The 16520-nt window shown below is 41.3% G+C and overlaps 1 protein-coding gene across 8 annotated transcripts in view; it reads right to left on the bottom strand.

Annotated features, from left to right (window-relative positions):
* Positions 1 to 9065: 9065 nt before the first annotated feature.
* The window catches only part of LOC118426824 (mitogen-activated protein kinase kinase kinase kinase 4-like), a 72617-nt gene continuing 65162 nt past the window's right edge, over positions 9066 to 16520 (bottom strand). For 5 of the 8 annotated variants that reach the window (XM_035836359.1, XM_035836363.1, XM_035836360.1 and 2 more), the window contains 7 exons: positions 15784 to 15884; positions 15139 to 15288; positions 14504 to 14512; positions 13694 to 13817; positions 13039 to 13119; positions 12672 to 12811; positions 9066 to 12159 (listed from right to left, as the gene is read on the bottom strand). In XM_035836359.1, the coding sequence (XP_035692252.1) occupies positions 12085 to 12159; positions 12672 to 12811; positions 13039 to 13119; positions 13694 to 13817; positions 14504 to 14512; positions 15139 to 15288; positions 15784 to 15884 (680 nt within the window). In that variant the 3' untranslated portion in view covers positions 9066 to 12084. The remainder of the gene's footprint in view (positions 12160 to 12671; positions 12812 to 13038; positions 13120 to 13693; positions 13818 to 14503; positions 14513 to 15138; positions 15289 to 15783; positions 15885 to 16520) is intronic. The other 3 variants (XM_035836365.1, XM_035836361.1, XM_035836366.1) reach the window with 3 other exon arrangements.

Below are 16520 nucleotides of genomic sequence, written 5' to 3'. Positions count from 1 at the left end.
CACACTTGTATGTACACCCGCGCGCGCCGTAATCATACAACACGGAATCATCACAAAAGAATCGAAGGGCGCGAGCATAAAAACTGTGGCGCCTTTTGTAAAGGCGGGTTTGTAAAAATAAAGTCTACTCTTCCATGAGTCCCTTGGTGTGCATGAGCACTATCCGTGGTGCCGGGTTGTCTGCGAGCAGTCATTAGGAAAAACCCACGTCCTAAGGCTTAGGTCACAATTCGAAAAAGGGGCCCTGCCGGGCAATTCACGGGCTGTTTTTTGGCACTTTCGGGCGTGACCCCTGCGTTGCCCTGTGGGACACCTCGCGGCTGCCGGGGTATTTTGAGGCCCGGCCGGGACCCTGGTTCAATTTAAGTCTGAGTTAAAATGAACCAGGGACCCGCTCGTACAACCACCCCACGACCTAATCGTGACAACACCGAGAGGGACCCCTCCGGTTGCCGGCAGTCTGTCGGAATAAATTCGTTACGTCAAAGACCAGGTTTACGGAATAAAAGTGTGTAATTCGTAACACCGGGTCAAATATGTGACGTCACAGATCACGTGAAAGGACAAAAGCCGTGAACTTACACGTATCACACAGTTCTCGTATTACAGTGGAGTTAAGTGCATAGCGCTATACCAAGGGAAAGGAGAAGACCAGGGGAAACAGCCCTTAGCCCACTAGGCAGGCGGAAGAATTCAGCAACAGAAACTTCTGCAGACAAGGGCTGAACAGAGGGGGATAGGACAACACACCACGCAACAGACCACATAATAGGCTGCATCACTGAGAAGGAGGACGAACAGATAGCCTCCTTCATAGAAAGCTTCTATGTTTTTTACGATATTACAACCCCAGACTATAGAAACAAGCTGAAGAAAGATGTTTGGCTGAAGAAGGACGTTTCCTCTGCAATTGGCCGACGGAACGCCAAACTTGCAGTCATTCGGACCCATAAGCCATTTTTTTTCGTTTTACAAATATAAAAATATAGGCCTCAACAGTTTGGCAAGTCATCCGCCGACATTAAAAATTCCAATAACATGTTTATTTAGTTTAGTTTAGAAACGTAACAGTACCGCACGTCAGTGCGAGTGCGAGGAAAAGTTGGCGAAAATAACCGTACCGCAGTGAACGGACCCGACGTACCGCACCAGTACTCCAAGTTCAATGATGTACTACCTTAAGTGAATGCAGGCAATGCTTGTTTTTATACCCCTTAAAGAGTGCCCACCAGGAGCCTGCCTGGTTCCCTGCCGTTGTTCGCAGGGCATGCGGCAGGGACCCTACAACTGCCCCACCGGGCTGTGAGAGACAAACGTTACCCTGTCGGACCCCGCAGGGGTGACTACAGGACACCGTCAGAACATCTGACGGGTGTCTGCCGGAGACGAACCTAGGAAGGTGGAAATTTTTTAAAGAAAAATGACGGGGTGCCCGCCGGAACACTCCGGGACCCCCATGGGGCAGCGCGAAGGCAACGTTTGATTGTGACCACGACAGCCGATAAACAGCCGGTGTCCGCCCGACTTCAGAGCCCGGCCGGGGCTACATCCCTGACGGGCACCGGGCCAATTGTGACCCTAGCCTTAATGACGCGGCACTGAGCGATGCAGCCAGGGAATTTCAGACAATCAATGATGGAATGTGAAGTCGCCGGTTCTTGTCCGACCTAATGGCAAATTTTACTGCGGAGATTGCGCGACGGAAATGGATTTTGAAATCTGGAGAATTAAAAAAAGCCAATATTGGGGCGCTCATATATTAGATATGGTACCACTGAGTACTTTTGGAATGTAAGGACAGATGTAGGGTAATGTGACATACGGATAAGAGGGAGAGGGCGTCCGAGGTAAAACACTAAAAAGATATCATCGTGATAAAGTGTATGTTATATACGTCTATTATGAGTATCTCTCAAGATACAATGTATACAATGTCTTGAAGGCTTCTAGTGGTCCAAAAGACAAGTTAGGGCTGAATACAGTTTTTTATCAGCATACATGCACAGTGGACAAAATGTACACTCTACCAAATAAGTGCATCAACACACAAATTTCAGTTCAGATTAGATTATTCAGCATTGTTATAGACTGTAGTCTGAGAAGTCGGCGGCCATCAATGTGCTGTAGACAAATCTTTGCGCGTTAAAATCTTTAACGATCTCCCAGCGCCTGATGGTATGGGTAGCAGCGGTGAGTAATGTACGTTATAACGAGCTATGCTCCATTGTTCGCGCCAGATGAACTGTGGAATATGAGCATATCAATAATAACCGCACGGGTAGCCGTCATGACGTCACTGCCATATGCATACGGTCGTTTGCACGGACCGCTGGGAAAATCGACGGTTATATTTTTGTCATATAAAGCGATGAAATGTTCCTAAAAGTAACTTTCCATCTGAACTTTGATAATCTAACACACTTTTTTTAAACATCAATATATAGACACTGATTGACTTGATTATACGTTGTGTCACTCAATGAATGGGTTTATAATTGCACAATTTTCTTTCCCGTTTCCGGCACAACAGTGAAATGGATGTCCATCCCTCAACGCTATCATAGCCAATAGTCATTGCTGTTGTAGTTGATGTCAGGTATTTCCTTCCATGGCTATCCGACCATTTCCTTCTCTATAATATTAATATCTAACATTAAGATGGTTGCCGCGGTGTGCATTTAGCCCGTGGATATGGCTATGTGGTATTACTTTCAAGAGTTTCCAGCGTAAGTACGACGGGAGGCATGGTCGTCCGAAATCCAATTAACTGAGCCATCTCTAGGTGTGTTGTTCAGTCCTACCTGGACCATACCTGCCGCGTGCCCTCCATTCCCCGTGCGATATGTTCAAAGTACGAACATCTCACGACTAGAGGAGGAACCAATATCCCGCTAGCTGATAGCCAGGCGCCCTAGCAACGATTCTCGTTCCCAGCGCACCCAGAAGCAATCTATCCAGCTTATCGTCTGCGATCGTCGGCCAATATCATTACAGATACCGTGTTTACTACGCCCGTGCCTGCCGTAAAGATCGGCTTATCTTCCGAAGGAGAGATATATCACGTAGGCTAAAAATAGCACAGTTACTGTACGGTTGCTGCGATGCAGGGTGTATCACCTGGAGTTTGGAGTAATAGCTAGTAGCGTGTTTATTCGCGCCCTTGCTAGCATAGTAACGGGCGTTCTCATCTGGCTATCAATCTATTCTAGCACATTTACGTGGTGCGTGTTAAAGGTCAGTTGAAGAAACTGTTTATTACTATATCATTCACTGCACTTCATTCGTACTGAATAAATCTGCATTCCCGTTCGCAATGAACATTTTTTCAAGGGATGTTGACTAATTCTTTAGCAAAATTCGTCACAATGGACACTTGTGTGGTACTGATGTCCGCTCATGCCTCCTAGTCCATGGCGGGTCGATTGCAACTTGTGCGGCAGCAGCTGTACTGTCCATCAACCAGCGCAATGTTGCCTCTACCTGCGACTGTCCTTGGTGCTGAATTTGCGGTGCCTGTTATTGCATCATCGAGCGCCAACCAGAATTAGATAAACAAGCACTCATGGCATTCTCTTTGTGGTGTGTACCTTTTTTTTCTTCTTACTTTGACAGATAACTTTATTTTAAAGGTCGCTTCCCTCGTGTTGTATGGCACGTAACATGTCCGATTTAAGTTCAAAGAATACCGGAGTTGTGAGGGAAAGGAACGCCAGAGGCGGATGAGAAAGTAATTTATCAAATACATGTTCTTATTATCGCGCGTGATATAAGACTTTGCTTCACACGCCCACGCCGCCTGGCATCAATTTCACGATGGCGGGGACATCAAAGAGACGACTGGCGCAGGAGATGACTTCAAAGGTGCGGAAAATCACAAGGCGGTGAAAATCCTGGGAGAGGAGGATATTCAACTCGTGGGATGTAGATCTGAACACCTATTCATAGCTTTCATGAATTTGATTCATCACATGGATGGAGAATAAAGATTCGCCACCAAACTAAAGGATATTGAATCAAAGCTAGATCATAAGACGGCAATCAAGAAGTTTCCCGTTACAGACAGATATCAAACGAAAGCAGCTGACGTGCATTCAAAACACCGTACATGTAAGGCTACATTATATTTGGCCACATTTTCACTCAGGCCTGTGACGACGTCCGCCATTTTATTTCTCCGACTGGCAACGTAACCCAAAAAGGCGTAACACATCATGCGAGATACAGGTGTAATATACACCAATGCATAGCAAATCTAAAATCGATTCATAGCTTACTCTAGTCATCGGCAATATCACTGATTTGCGTTTCACGTGTTCAGAACACCAGATGCATGCTCTTAACTGCAAGTCTATGGTTGCTTGAAAAGATCATTCACCCATCTGCACGGTAAAAAAAAGGAAAAACAAACGGTTTGGTTTTATAAGTAAAATGTCAGATTTGATACTCCGGTTTTATGCGCGCAATGTGTGGGGCTTACGTTCTGGAGGGCAGTTTGATTTGGAGCAGACAGGACGTTACAAAGTGGAATGAAAATTGAGTCAGCAATCCCTAGAATCTCATCTAACCTTTGATTCTGAAACAGCACGTGCTATGTGGGCGATTTGTACACGGATTCTCACAAGAAGCCTTTTGATCTTTTCAGCACGCACGTGTTAAGTGGGCGACAGAGCTCGTCGCTGGAATAAAATCTTAAGAACGTTGTAATGCATTTTTCCTGGAAAGTATTGATCGATAAGCTATAAGCCTCACACGAATCCAGTCACTGAAATAAATTCTTTCAAGAATACAGGAAGACATTTTTCCTGGAAGGCATATCCAGTCACTGAAATGAATTCTTCCAAGAAGGCGATGTCACGTGTACATCAGGAAAACATTCAGGTAACGTAAGCCACGCGGGCGGCAAGACAAATTAGATTTGCGCTTGGCATAGTGTTGTTTTGCGGAAGGAAATTGGATAAAAGGAATCTATGTAAAGGTTTGCTTGATGTGATTCTGAAAGGATCTTGTTCTTTGGAGACCGCACTCATTTGACGTACACAGGGACGGTCGTGTCATACTATTTAATAGTCTGATGTACATCATCATGAACTCTGCCCAATCTGTAAACCTCTATCATAGAGTTTAAGATCCCTGGGTTTTTAAGCTTATCAATTAGCTAAAAAGAATAAAAACAACCGACAAACAAGAGGTGACTGACACAAGAGCTGAACTAAAAAACTTAAGAAGAAAACAAAATCTAGCTACCCTCGGTCAGCCAATCACGTTCCTTTATCCATATAAGGATGTCTAAATTGGCTCTGATGTGCCATTACGAAATAAGTGGCATGCACGGATTATTAGCGACCAATCGTTGCCGATGTAGGATTCATTCAACCGAGCTTTGTCTCGTTATGACTAATGACTGAGCGAGATTCATAGTCATTGCCTCCGACAAACGGGTTCTAAGAATCGCGATCGCACGTGGCTATGAGAGGTATTGACTTTTTGTCGGTGTAGCTATCATACATATATTACATATATTATATACATTGGAGTCATCAGTATACGGCAGGAGTTAGAAAACAGTATGCTACAGGAAAAAATGGAATAATAAAACACTGTCTCTGAGCCCGCTATCACCGTCCCCATGAAAATTGGTTATGTCCAGGGTGCTGAAACTGTAGTCTATTAATAAACCTACATCGGCAAACAGCGAGATGCAAACGGCAAAGAGTGATTTGTAGATAGGGTTGTTGATCTTAAAGTTTTATGTTGGAACCAACGAGGGGCCCCTTAGTAAAGGCACCTATTTCCTCTCTCTAGACCCAGGTGAAAATGAGTACCTAGCTTCGAATATCTAGTCCTCTTGGATGGGACGTAAAGCTAGAAGTCCATTGATGAAGGAGAGACACCCTCGAGCACGGTAAACATTGTAGAGACCTATATTTGTCCCTCTACCAAAAGTTATATCATTTCTAAGCTTATCGGTGGATTGGTTGGTTGGTTGGTTGGTTTGAGCTTTTATTTATTCATGAGAAGCTCAAATCGGCCTGCAGGCCGCTTTTCATTGAAGGTCACGAGGGAGGTTTTCTAAACCACCCACCAGGCTTATCGAAAATATTTGGGGTCCATGCCGATGTGAGTGGATCAAACCTTATAGTCTGGTATTTCGCAGCTTGTACTTGCTGTACAAAATGGTGTGCTCCGCTCAAAAAGCAATTCGCTGCTTTAATATGCAGAACAGACAGACAAAATTTATGCTATTGCTAACTTGTAGTATAAATGGCGTCTCTCTCTATAGATCTACAACAATAAGAGCGTTCCAGTTTTTCTTGCCGCCTTTCGATGTAATAACGTTAGTATTTAGGGTAATATTGGGGTTGGATATCTCATCATGACTTTATTCATAAGCTTGCCATATCATATTGCCTGGCACAAATGCCATGAATTACATGGTAATGTGGTTACATACATATATTTACAGTTCCCGGTTCGGCCTAGGGAAACTGCTGTGTTTCCGGTAACATGACCGGCTCTAGCTGAAAGATGCCTTCCCTATTCTTTGTTTGGTCGACCGCTGACAGGAGACATAAAATTTTCAATTGGAAATCTAAGTGATGAAAACGTTGTAGAATGATTTTGCAATATGTCTTCCTCATGTCTGTTGCAATAGAAAAGTCTATATAACCAGACATGTTGTGCTTGCATATCTATAGGACTAAAATGTGATGTTGAAAATACCTAGCCTAGGTACAATTCGGATAATAGTTCGCTCCGACGTTTATCATATCTGCTTGCAGAAGCAGAAGAGAACATAGGAGCAAACTAATTCCCGGCTGCTAGAAAATGCCAGTGCCCGGTTGTATTTCAATTTCATCATGTTGAAGAGTGTTTGTTGGATCACTTCGGCCGAAACGCGTACGTAGAAAAATAAAATCCCTACTTGTCAACTGAGTCTAAATTGTTGGGACCATGACACTAGTAGAAAACAACATTAATGTTCCTCGGCCATATTCCCGTGGCGTGGATCGATTCCTCCCGCCGTAATGGTCACCATTACGGAAAGACAGATGTACGCCTGCTGCTGGGGGCGCTGACCTTACAGCCGACATTCACTTAGAACGGAACCAAACCTTCATCCTGCCGGCCTCTTTATTCCTTGTCATGGAAGTGTCACAAAATGAGAAGAAACCAATGCGTCAGGACTGATAAGAAAGTGCAAGAAGGAGGCCATCTTTAACTATACATCTTTGCGACAGTTGAGAGGGATTCAATCTAAGTAATGGTAGTGGAATGGCTTCTATGTAAGGTGATGTTGATTTGGCTACATGGATGACATCCGCGTGCATCAGTGTTTCGCCCGACCCCCCCCCCCCCAAAAAAAACTTTTGAATCATGCCTTAAATTCTACAAGCAGCTGCAAAATGAGCAAATATATGCCGTTGATTAAAAATTTGTTTATAACGTTATAGGAAAACATATACTAATGTCATAGAAAGCAAACGTCAATTCCAATGTATAAGAGGAAGATGTCAAAGAACAAAAATGAAGAATCTATTGTTTGATATTCTATATGCTGTATTTGTTCAATCTTCCTGGCCACTTGCATTTCATGATAAGGGCTACCTTTTTGTCAAACTTTTTATTCACACGCTCGCATCAATTGGGGGGTTCCCAGAGGTTTTTATCCATATGATCAATCAACATGGCCTATCGAGTCGCTGTGGAGGCCTTGGGTTATGTCTCCGCTGGAAACGTGAGCGGCGGTCCCGTGGTATCAGTCAGATCGAACGAGTAATTCATCACACTATGTACTTAAAGCGTGCGCATGGTGCGACCTGTCAGGGCACGTGAAAGAAGACAAATACGCGAATAAAGAGAAGACTCGAGAAAATCCATACAAGCCTTGAACAATAAGAATGAAGTACTCAAACGTTTCGAGATGTTTCATCTTCTGAAGTGCTTCATAGATTTTGTATTATAACAATGCACAGGAGCCAGAAATATCTCGGCATACTCGTGTGACCTTTCGGGATGCTGATAAATTCTGATGGCAGCGTTCTCTTTGAACTACCTGTCAGTTCAGGCAGCTCCATGCATCTTTGATACGAAGCCAAATTAGCTCTCAAGGCGCGATCTATCAATATATAACACGCTTTTCAGAGCGATGTCGTGCACTGAGCTTCTATTGTACCACTATGGTTTGATTTATATGGAACAGTAGGATAAAAAACGACCGATGAAGTTGAGGCTCACTCATATGATACCCAAAATAGCATCAAACAATCTCTATTAAAACGAAAAAGGTATGTACTTTGTATAGAGAGATCATTTGTAGTAATTTCACACTTAAAGGCGAAAATAATCATCAAACAACAATCTATATACGTTTACTTTAAAAAAAAACGGAGACCTCGTTGATGTTAATGTTAAAACGATATATTTACGAACGGCTTTCAACTAATCCACACGAATTTACGTCACCCGTTTTTGGACAAGACGAGCTTGTTAGATTTTACACGTGTCATTTCTCTAGGCAGACCTTTGAAACTCCTTTGTCGCCGTTATTATATTATGTACCCTGCTATTCTTGCCGTGCCCGGTCGTCGCACGGCCACAGCGTAGTCTATTCGAGTTTCCAGTCTCATATACATTTGTAGTCCAAGGCAAACAAATTAACGTTCCTGACAGTCTCTCTGTGGAGTGGCGTTGTACAATTACTACAAAATCACGCAAAATCTTAAAACATTTTCCAAGTGCGCTGTGAGTATTGCAGAAAATTTCTAGCCAGTACGGCGAGAATTTCTGGGGTGCGGCAAGAATTACCGGGTACGGTAGAAGGTACCGTGCATTGTATGTATCTGCTAAGTGACACGACATCGATATATAGATCTTAATGCTTCCATAGCTATTTCTACTTCCATCTAGACGATGTTTTCGCGAGTGACTCAAAACCAACTGAATAGCTTAGAAATGGTAAAGCTTTGGATAGAGGGACAGATATATGTCTCTACAACGTTTCCAAACACATATATACTTTACAAATTTGAAAATGAAAGTAAGCACAAGTCAGACTTGACAACAGGCGGTTCCATAAAAGCATTTATTGGTTGTTGTGTCGTGGAGTGCGTTTCTTTATCCACTTGAGCATGCACCAGCAGCGTCCCCTAGCGAGACATTAGCGAGTTACAGAACAGGAAAAACATAAATATTCCATTGTAGCTGTAGTATATTACCATTATTATTAATATTCTTGTGGTGTGAATACAAATTACCATACCTTCTAAACAACTGTGGATTTCTAGGACTAGACCTCACACCGAAGGTAACGTGTTCCGGACATAAATTAGTGGTACAAAGGAGGTTTTAAACCTTACATGGTGCAATGGAAAGATATTATTAAAGTCACTATCACTTGGCATTTTCTGCCATTAGCCGATGACAACATTTGTACATTCATATACAACATGTAATATTGACTTGGTGCATTTGAAAATAAAAATTATAAAAACTGATGGTCTCTTTACCCTCCACCTTTCACCCCTTCTTTCCATCCCGTTGGTAAAATTTCAACTCTGGATAAAATACAAATAAGTCTACAATTTTGCCACTCAAGTACAGCAAGGGCTTCTGAAAACAGCAAATAGCTACCTAAAAACAAACAAAATAAAACAACAGAAAAAACGTTTAAAAATACAAAGGGATTTGCAATATGCATATCATTACATAAAAATGGATTTTGAAAGTTTTTCCACATCCTATCGTTATACACAATTGTTTTTGGACAAAGGCAACACATCATAACATCCATGGGTAGTGTTGGGTATGTCTATGTATTGCTGTAGAAGTTTCACCTACCACTGTCTGCCAATCTACCATACATTGAAACCCCTACTTGTCCTACTGTTACTTGTTTGAACAATATTGTATTATAGGCTAGACGTTTTCAGTACATTTTGTATATTCGGTCGCAGTGAATGAAATGACTCTGGCATTGCTTTTTCTGGGTCATGGCTTGGCTTTAGCTAGTGTGAACACAAGTAAACACACTGTACATATATACTCAGATGGAGATAGAATAGTGACTGTTCGATAGTTCAGTTAAGAATTTCCCAATAAAAAGTAAGGACAATAGCACCAATAAGACCCAGGTTTGAATGTTCTCTCTCCTTCCAAGCGCAAAGTGAAACCACGTAAACGGTATATTTGTAGGGGTGAACGTCTGTCTTAACCCCCCTCCCGAACACTTCCACCCCCTTTGACACTGATATTCATGTGGCACTAAGTTCGCCCCAATAAATAACTAATACGTTCTTCCATGAACCCCCGTTTTCATGTAGTTCAGTCCGTATCTCCATCGTAACCCAAGCTCCTACAGTCCACCCCTTACCCTGTACATATTGCTTATGAAGCAATGTTTCAAGTCAGTAAAAACATCAACCTATACTACTTGACACCCCCGCTGTAAAATGGCATGCCCCTCCACCTGCCATAATCCTGTTTGAAACTACCACATCAACAGGCCACAACCATTTCAAAAGGGGGGAAGGTCAATTCAGATGAGAGCCAAGAAATTTGACTATGTGTTATGTGTTGGTACAGTGCTAACTATCCAGATTGGTAACAAAGCTGAAATATAGTTATGTCCATGAATACGTTTAAAGACATCATTTAACAAGTTTTCTCACCAATAACTTGCAAACAATACAATATACACAATGTAGCAAATTACAACAAAAAGAACAATGTTTGCCCTTGATTTATCATTCTAATCTAATCTAGTTAACTGATCTTTTCTCTAATCTTAACTTCTTTTTCTGTACCAAAAAGAGCAGTTAAGTTGTTATAAAAAGTCCTGTTTGAATGATTGTGACATATGCAATATGCCATAGTGGTCCAGATATACATGTAGTAAGTATATATCATATCATATTATACTATACATGCAGACGACTGTTATACTCTGCAAAACTAACCAATAAAAATGTCTCTTTAGCAGTCAGATTCTATGGCTTGAATTTTTGAGATCCCACCAACGCTAACTGTACCTATTCTCATACGAAAACCCCTCACATGAAATGGTAACAATGTTGCAATTTCGCAGCTTGCTAACATTCATAATTTCATGTGACTTCCTGCCTAGAAGTTTACGATCACTGAAATGTTGAGACGACCCATGGATGCTGGCATTTGCACATGAAAACCGTTCTCTTTCTCCAATTGGTAAAAACAAACAAGACCAGTAATAAAAAAACGTTGTCCATTGCACCTGTCTCTGATGCCGATCAATTTTGACACGTACTGTAGGTTCAGCTACACTCCCGTCCCTCCATATCTCACCTATACATACAAGTAATACTACAGACCTAGTAGGGTCCAATCTTACGCTTACAGCAATGTACACGCTACATCTGTACCAAGTAGTCTTCTCATCATTAAACACCAACTAAACCCTGTCCAGGGAGACTCCGCAAGTCTTTTCTTCCAAGGGAAGTTGTCATCATTTTTCCAATCATAAAAGATCATATTTTCATTGCATGTCATTCTGGGCAGTTACACTGTAATAACTAACGGCCACTTTTGTCCTACACAGTCATACATAAAAGCTACGTACAGCCCGGACAAGTCAGCACTTGTAAAAACAACATTTTCTGTACCATTAAAAGTACAGCTCTTATGGACAGCACCATTCCTTTTGACTTTCCTCTTACTGTATTCTCATTGTTTCAACCCTCTGCTGTTCTTTTTAAAAGACGTCACCCTCCGTTTGTTTACAATGTTTCCTCCCTAATCAACAGCAAAACAAGTCCTAGCAGCTAGTTGTTGGTATGTATGGTAGATTTTACATCTTGGAAGCTTTACACTTTGCTGTCATCCCAGCAAAAAATGTTGTTGCTATGGAGACAGCTTCTACATTGTTACTATGGAGACAGTGCCATATGGATCTGTCAATCAATCAATTTGAACCAATGGTGTTTCTTCATCTTGGAATCTGTTGTTGTCGTTGACGGAGTCTTGGTTACTGGAGTTGTTGTATCTATGGCTATCGCGTTATCATGGAAACAGCTCTTGCACTTGCTGTTGTCATGGCGACTGTTTCCGTGGTTACCATTGGATTTTGTTGAGTGTCATGAAGTAGACTTGACTGCTGGATCCCGAGCGAGTGGATGCAAAGAAGACCTGAAGCAAAAAAAAGAAGTTTAAGTCACGATCCAGAAAAATCTCTTGGGTGTGAAACGAAAAAAAAACAGCAAGCACAAGGAGGTTTCTGGTGGAGTCAGCAAAACTGTTGCAAAAATGTTAGTCTAGCCAATCGCTGCCAATGCTACAATCTTGCCACCTCACCTCTGCTTGGATATCAATATGAGGGACTACATGTATATTGTAAATGCAGAATTGTTCGTGGTAGTTTTATGTGCACAGTTTTTTTTTACCTATGGTTTTTACTTAAAACCACCGCAAACATTTAGCCATTATATTATGTGGCTACAGTTTATGGTGCTACCGCAAAGTTAAAACCACCGCATAAACTCCATTTTCCCAAATCAAATCCCCGCAAACTTAAATGCATTTACAGTACTTACAGGTTTTTGCTATGTTGCATATCATTATGTGGGCAGTCTGCATGCACAAACCTGTATATAAAACTTCAGTAGAAATGGGAAACATATGAATAAGTAGGAGAAGCCTACCTTGTCATTCCTCTCACACAGGAACTTGAGTCTCTGTGCCCTCTTGTGCATGAAGACCCCGTCCAGATGTCCAGTCTCGACTGACCGGATCTCGATAGCCTTCTGTCCCCATCCCATGATCTGCCCTGTCCCTATATATGCTGTGGGAAGAAAATGACAAGTCTCAGAAAGTTTGAAACTAAATGTACAACTCTACATGGTAACATAGTTTGTCAGTGGCATTATACTATGCATTCATTTCACCTGCATCTACCCCCCCCCCCCCCAAAAAAAAACTCAAAACACTCAAGACACAATCAGGTGTGAACCTATCAATCAACGAATGAATCAATCAATCAATGAATCAATCAATCTTATGTGTACTCACCAACAGATGTGGGCATCTCTCCCCACTGTAGAACGATGTCCTTGATGACTTTGCCATATGTATTAACATACACCCCCTCGTCTGGAACATAAAAACTCTGTCGTTATCACGAGGGCTCAGGGGTCTATGATCTTTATATGTTCTATAAGTTCTTAATCTATGTTGTAAATGTTCTTAATCTATGTTGTAAATGTTCTTAATCTATGTTGTAAATGTTCTTAATCTATGTTCTAAATGATCTTAATCTATGTTCTAAATGTTCTTATTCTATGTTCTAAATGTTCTTAATCTATGTTCTAAATGTTCTTAATCTATGTTCTAAATGTTCTTAATCTATGTTCTAAATGTTCTTAATCTATGTTCTAAATGTTCTTTATCTATGTTCTAAATGTTCTTAATCTATTTCAAATGTTCTTAATCTATGCTTTGCATTATATGCTCTGACTGTCCATGCTCTGTATATGCTAGATCGTTTTTCTAGATCAATATTCTAAATGTTCAGGATCAATGGTTTAAATGTTCTAGATCAATATTCTAGGTCTGTATGTTTTAAAATCTTTATGTTTAAAATCAATGCTTTAAATTTTCTATATGTAACGTTAGATCAATGTTCTTAAGTTCTAGAATTCATAACCAAGAATGTTGATGTGTGTACCTTCATAGCACAGCAGAAGGTCCATTCCTTTGGAGTTTGGTAGGGTGATGATGGCATGTGGCAGGATCCCACTGGAGATCTGTAGGTGGGAAACAGAGGAGCGTCGATGGTGGAGGAACAACAGCTACACATGTGGGGAGGGGGGTGGTGGGGTGTACACACACATGAGAGAAGGGACACAGGTGTCAACAGAAAGGAATGCTAACACAGGCAAACAGTAACTGAAAGCAGAATGGACTAGGTGTTTGAACTAATTTGTGATGAAATAGCCCTGGGCAAGCACTAAAACTTTGGAATACTTTTCTTTGACTATATATGTTCTGATGGAAACATTTAGATATCATAATGTGCCATTGAATAGCACAACCCTTTAAACAACATGCATAAACAACTTAAGAAGTGGAGCTTCATACACAATGGCCTTGATTTTTCAGATTCTAAGTGATACTAAGTTTGGACAAAATTTGGTCATGGCCTGGTATTACAATCTACCAACCTATTATAGTTTTCTTTCAGGACTGCTATAGCTACTTTTACATTCCAAGCCAATAAAGCACTTTCCCTCCTGTTGTTGGAAAAAAAGCTACCAGCCAGGTCACCGTTTAAGGTAAGAAGGCAACAAGACTTTCCGTTCAACAATAGGAGGGAGAGTGTCCGATTGGCTGACAGCTGACCAGGGCTAATGTTATGACAAGTATGGATTGCAGGCCAGTACTTGGCACATGCAAGCAGAGGGCCTGTCAAGACATGAGAAGATACTATTCATGTACACAGTGAAACACAAATGGAAATGTAAAAGTTTGTATCCACCTGCAACCGCTGTGGCAGTAGAAGGTGGGGCAGTGGACACAGACACACAGCACACAAAAGTAAGTGGATAAGACACAACAGAAGACTGAATGTAGAGGAAACAGAACTCAAGGACCACCTAACATGGTAAACACACATAATCTCCAAGCAGATGGTAGGGCAGAAAATACCAACACTTTCTAACAGGGATGAGCTGTTACAATGTTCTACCCTAACATCTGCTCACAGAGGAAACACATACATGCAAAATAGCTAACACAATCACCTGAATGCTTCACAATATAGAAGGCATTAACAGGGACATGTAGTAGGTAAAAAACACACAAATTCTTTCAAAGATAAATTTTGAAATCATTCAAATAGCAGACATATAAACAACCTTCCGTCCTCCAGCAAACATTTGCAATGTCTAACAATATTCTTCATTATACTTCCATTTGTTAAGTTCAGCTGAGGTCATTCTTATAAACTTTCAACTTATAAACATCGACATATTTCTCAATTAAATGAATGGAAAAAAAAGGCTTCTTCCAAGCAACTCTCCACTGCAATATGTACAATAATGTAGACTACTGACTGTAGTTAGGTGAGCAGAGATACACAACACACAGGAAACAAGTCTAAGGGAAACTTACATGTGTGGGGATGTAGATGTCGTACACTGCCGACGTGTCCAGATCGATGGCGTGGAATCCCGCTCCTGACCCGTAGATGACCTTGAGCCTGCTGTCCTCCTCTATCGTCAGGTCGACCATCAAGGGTTTGTGGAGAAGGTCGCCGAAGGACTGTACAAGGGCAAAGTGTTGTTAGTCCAATACTGTACAAGGTAAACTTGTTATTGTTGTAGGGAGAAAATGGATTGTTTGCAGTGGTTTTAAGCTTGTGGATGAAGAAAGGGGTAGGCGAAACAAAAGTTGACTAGATGACCGTTCTATTACCTTGAAGTTGTTATAACATCATTTGGTATTTTTAAGAAATAACACATGACTAGAGTTCATATTTGGGGCTGTCTCAAACATCCAGCCTTCTGTCTTAGGACAGATATTTGCTTGGTGGGGCAGATAAAAAATTCACACTGTCAAAAAATCTGAAAAGCCATTTTTGCAAGCTTAAACTACAGATTTAATAACAACATTTAACAACGTCTTCCAAACACCACTTCTTTGCAACATCCCGACCATTGACCATGGTCAATGCCTTCCAAGGCCTGCGGCAGGTAACTCCTAAAAAGCTATTAAAAGCTGAAGACAGCCCTGTTCTCCATGACAGTATAGTCTCACCTTGAAAGCCATGAACTTGTGGTACGGCTTGGGAGCCCAGGCGTACACCTCAATGCTGTTTCTCAGTGCAATCACCAAGAACTTGATTCTTTCATACTTGACTGTGGGAGAGAAGAGGGGGGGAAAACCTTCATGTAACAGTTAAGAACAAAAACAAGACATATTAACAGTGTTACATGGATGTGGAAGGGTGTATAACATGGGCTGCGATTATCTCCGTTGTTAAGCAGATATCTCACTGGACTACGAAAAGTGTCACAAACTGGCAAAATTTGTCAACCAAAATGCCCAATTTGTCGAAAACATTTGCAATGTGGCGCAAGCATGATTGCAAGGGAAAATTAGTGCAAATTCACAATGTTAGAGCAATTTCCTATCATAATTTGGCGCAGTCCAATGAGACACCAACTTTGCTATCAAATTGGATGTAAATGTATTAAAGCTGGTCTTCATTAAGATACTGGGAGTTTTCATCTATCCTCTTATCTGACATCTTTTTTGTCAAGTAATTAGGGTAGAGAATTTAGTTTTTTTCAAGAAAGGATTTATTGGTCAGAACCTTAATATATGAAAATAGTTCTGTCACTGCAAAACGAATGTGTGATGTTATATGTTGTCTATTCTTAAATCTGAAGTTCCACCTCTCACAACTAGGGGGCGCACCTACATAAAGAACTGACCTGATGGATTAACTCATTGTAGTAAACTACTAGTATTCAGAGTGTATGGTTAGATTT

Source organism: Branchiostoma floridae, chromosome 12, assembly GCF_000003815.2.
Source record: "Branchiostoma floridae strain S238N-H82 chromosome 12, Bfl_VNyyK, whole genome shotgun sequence".
In the NCBI taxonomy this organism is placed as follows: domain Eukaryota; kingdom Metazoa; phylum Chordata; class Leptocardii; order Amphioxiformes; family Branchiostomatidae; genus Branchiostoma; species Branchiostoma floridae.
This window is presented reverse-complemented; position numbering and strand designations above follow the sequence as displayed.